Raw genomic sequence first — 3,015 nt, 5'->3', positions numbered from 1 at the left:
ACATTCTGTAATTCTCCATCCAATGACATTCCAATTCAATGCCAACCAGCAATAGAGGAATATAATAGGGATATATCATTCATTGATATCTACAACATCTATGCACCACTTTGCAATAATCCCAACCTCACTGCCTTACCCAAGAAGAGCTCTGTAAGATTAAATTTCAACCCTTTTCTCTCTCTCTTTTTTATATAAATAATCTACCAATGACAACTTTGTATAAACCTTGGCGAATATTTAAGGTTGTGGATTTAGCAAAGGAAATGTTATTGTAAGATTCAATGAAACTTAACTAGAGTTGTTTGGTCACTTTTTGTTGTTGTCACAGATTGTTATTGATCCATGTAGTGGTGTTTATACCCATGCATATCTTAACCGTGCTAATGTTCAAGAGGCCATGCATGCCAATGTCACAAAACTCAAATATGAATGGGAATCATGCAGTAATATTTTATTCTCAAAGTGGCATGATTCCCATTCATATTTTATTCTCAAATAACTTACATCACTAGAGATAGATGAGAAAAATAGAATAATAGTGAATGGATAGTTGTTTCTTGATTTGTGTAGGTTAGAGGATTTGAGACTATTATGGCAAAATAGATGGGAGCATGTGACTGCATTATAACAAAAGTAAGTTACTTAAACTAACATGATCCTTTTTATGTAATACTTCATATGTTAACAAAGGCTCATTATTTTCATGAAATTTTCAGGCTAGACCAGGTACAATTTCAGAAGCATTGATAAGAGGTCTTCCTATAATCCTCAATGACTATATTCCTGGACAGGAAAAGGGAAATGTGCCTTATGTGGTAGACAACGGAGCCGGTTTTCTCATCATTTACTAGCATAATCTAATTCACTGATTAACTATGAATCTACTGGTTCTATGTTTTCTCATTGATATCATCTCAACCTTGTGCTAACTCAATTAATCTCTTTTTATTACAATTCAATCTCTCAAACCCTAATTTCTCATCATATTTTCTCTATTTCAACAAATCACTCAATCAAATTTCTTAAGTTAAGAAGAAAAGTAGAACAATAAGAAGACCTAACCTATGGCTTCGATTCAACGTGCTACTATGATTTCAGGTTCAGAAGGTGGAGATCCAGCTACCATCTGAATCCGCGAGGAGATAGAAGCTTTAGGAAGACTTGACTGAGGAGATAGAATTATGAATCGTGAATCGATTGCAAGGAGAAAGCTGAAAGCGGTGATGAAAGTATGGTGCTGAAGTGAATCGTGAATCGTGAAGTGAGGTGCTGAAGTGAATCGTGAAATGAGGTGCTTTGTGATGTAAGATGAAAGTATGGTGTTGAAGTGAGGTGCTGAAATATCATATAATCATTTGTGACATTTTACAACGGGCCTTATTTAGTACTTATTTTACAACGGTCCGGCTCAGATACAATATCAATTTTGGGATCAATTTGAAGTTAGCCACACTTTTACTAAGGGTGGCAGAAATAGTGTATCCATTTTCCTTTTATTTTGTAGTGATGTCTCGTATTAGGTTTAATGAATTTAAATGGTTAAACCATTCAGTCAGACAGAGTGATTTTATATATAATTCATAATTATATATAACATATAATTATATATAACTGCAAAATTTTATAAATTATGTATAGTTATACTAAAGTAACTTTTCTCTATCTTTTTTGAACCGAAGTAAAATAAAATATTTCAGGTTATTACGGTTTATCCGGGTTTAACACAGTCGGACCAAAATTTCCCTAGTTCAAAGTAGTATAATCTCTCATTCGATTAAGACTACAAACCATAGCCGTTTTCAAGTCTTGTCGATGGTCGAACTGGTCGAACCGTCTGGTCCAATCCGGTTCTTATAACAATATGTTAAAGTAGAGGTTGATGATTTAACATCCATGCATTGTGATCTTTTTATGTACAGTCTAAAATAGAAAAGTATAAAATTCTTTATAATAACAATGTGTGAGTGCTAAACCAGAAACCTCTTCCTTTTTTATGACAAAAGGTGGCTAAAGCCGCAACAACAGACAATGGGAAAAACCAAAACTAAGAGGGATGAATCCCTCTTCTATAGACTGTAGCAGCTAGATCAAAATTAAAAAGAACATAGCAAAAATCCAGAATAACATCAAAGACTTTAAAGTCAAAGCCTATGGAAAGGCCAAATTTAGCTAGGGCGTCAGCCACAAAGTTTCCTTCCCTAAAGATGTGAGTCCATACGAACTGACCATTACTCTCCATCAAACTTTTAATCTGCCGGATAATGGTGCTTACTGAATGGGAGTCAAGGCAACCTTGATCGAGAAATTGGATAGCATAGGACAATCAGACTCTATAATTACCTTGCCAAAGCCTCTTTGTTGCAAAAGTTCTAAACCAGTAATGATTCCCCATAATTTTGCATGAAGGGCAAAGCACGATCCTAAACCTCTAGCAAAACTAAAAAGGAAAGAACCAAAATGATCCCTTATGACCACTCCACAGGCTGCCTGATTAGAAGCAGAAGAGAAAGAATCATCTGAATTAAGTTTAACCCAACCTTCATGAGGAGGGAACCAGCGGACAGAGATAAACCTGGAAGTATTACTACCATTAGAGATGTTAATCCTATCCTTATAGGCCTTGAATACATTAGACGCAATGAACATAATCTGATTACACAAAGAGGTGGCACTAGTAGCATTATCATGAAAGATTAGGTGGTTCCTTGTACGCCAAAGGCAGTCACAAGCTATCCCAAACATCGTATGCCAAGGAATCCAACCCTAAAAAATTGTGGAAGAGTTAGTCTACCCCTTGGATAAGTTCTTACTCAGCCAACAGACTAGGGAGGGGGAGAAAATATTGTTAGGTATCAGTGGCTAAAATACACCTAGAAGGGGGGTTGAATAGGTGTAGCGGTCAGAGTATCCGCTTTTCCGAAAACAACAAATAATGCTGAAATCACCCCAGATTAATCGATTAACAGAGTAGAAATAATCGATTGACGTAATCAACTTAATCGATTAAAATAG

At 35.6% G+C, this 3,015-nt stretch overlaps 1 protein-coding gene across 1 annotated transcript; it reads right to left on the bottom strand.

Moving 5' to 3' along the window:
- On the bottom strand, window positions 1,079-2,745 carry LOC109326950. Its single transcript, XM_019559890.1, has 3 exons — window positions 2,344-2,745; window positions 2,031-2,085; window positions 1,079-1,338 (listed from the first exon to the last, which is right to left on the bottom strand). The coding sequence occupies exons 1-3, from the start codon at window positions 2,743-2,745 to the stop codon at window positions 1,079-1,081; spliced, it is 717 nt and encodes a 238-aa protein (XP_019415435.1).

The sequence above is a fragment of the Lupinus angustifolius genome, chromosome LG02 (genome assembly GCF_001865875.1).
Source record: "Lupinus angustifolius cultivar Tanjil chromosome LG02, LupAngTanjil_v1.0, whole genome shotgun sequence".
Classification (NCBI taxonomy): Eukaryota; Viridiplantae; Streptophyta; class Magnoliopsida; order Fabales; family Fabaceae; genus Lupinus; species Lupinus angustifolius.
Note: the sequence above shows the minus strand (reverse complement) of the source record. Positions and strands in the feature narration are given on the sequence as shown.

Excerpts from the sequence above, each read along its gene's own strand:
- LOC109326950 (XM_019559890.1), bottom strand. The coding sequence starts at position 2,745 with ATGTTTGGGATAGCTTGTGACTGCCTTTGGCGTACAAGGAACCACCTA. Across the intron at positions 2,086-2,343 it reads AACAAAGAGGCTTTGGCAAG|CTGCTACAGTCTATAGAAGA; the intron begins GTAATTATAGAG and ends ATTTTGATCTAG. Across the intron at positions 1,339-2,030 it reads TAGTTTTGGTTTTTCCCATT|CACCTCACTTCAACACCATA; the intron begins GTCTGTTGTTGC and ends ATGATATTTCAG.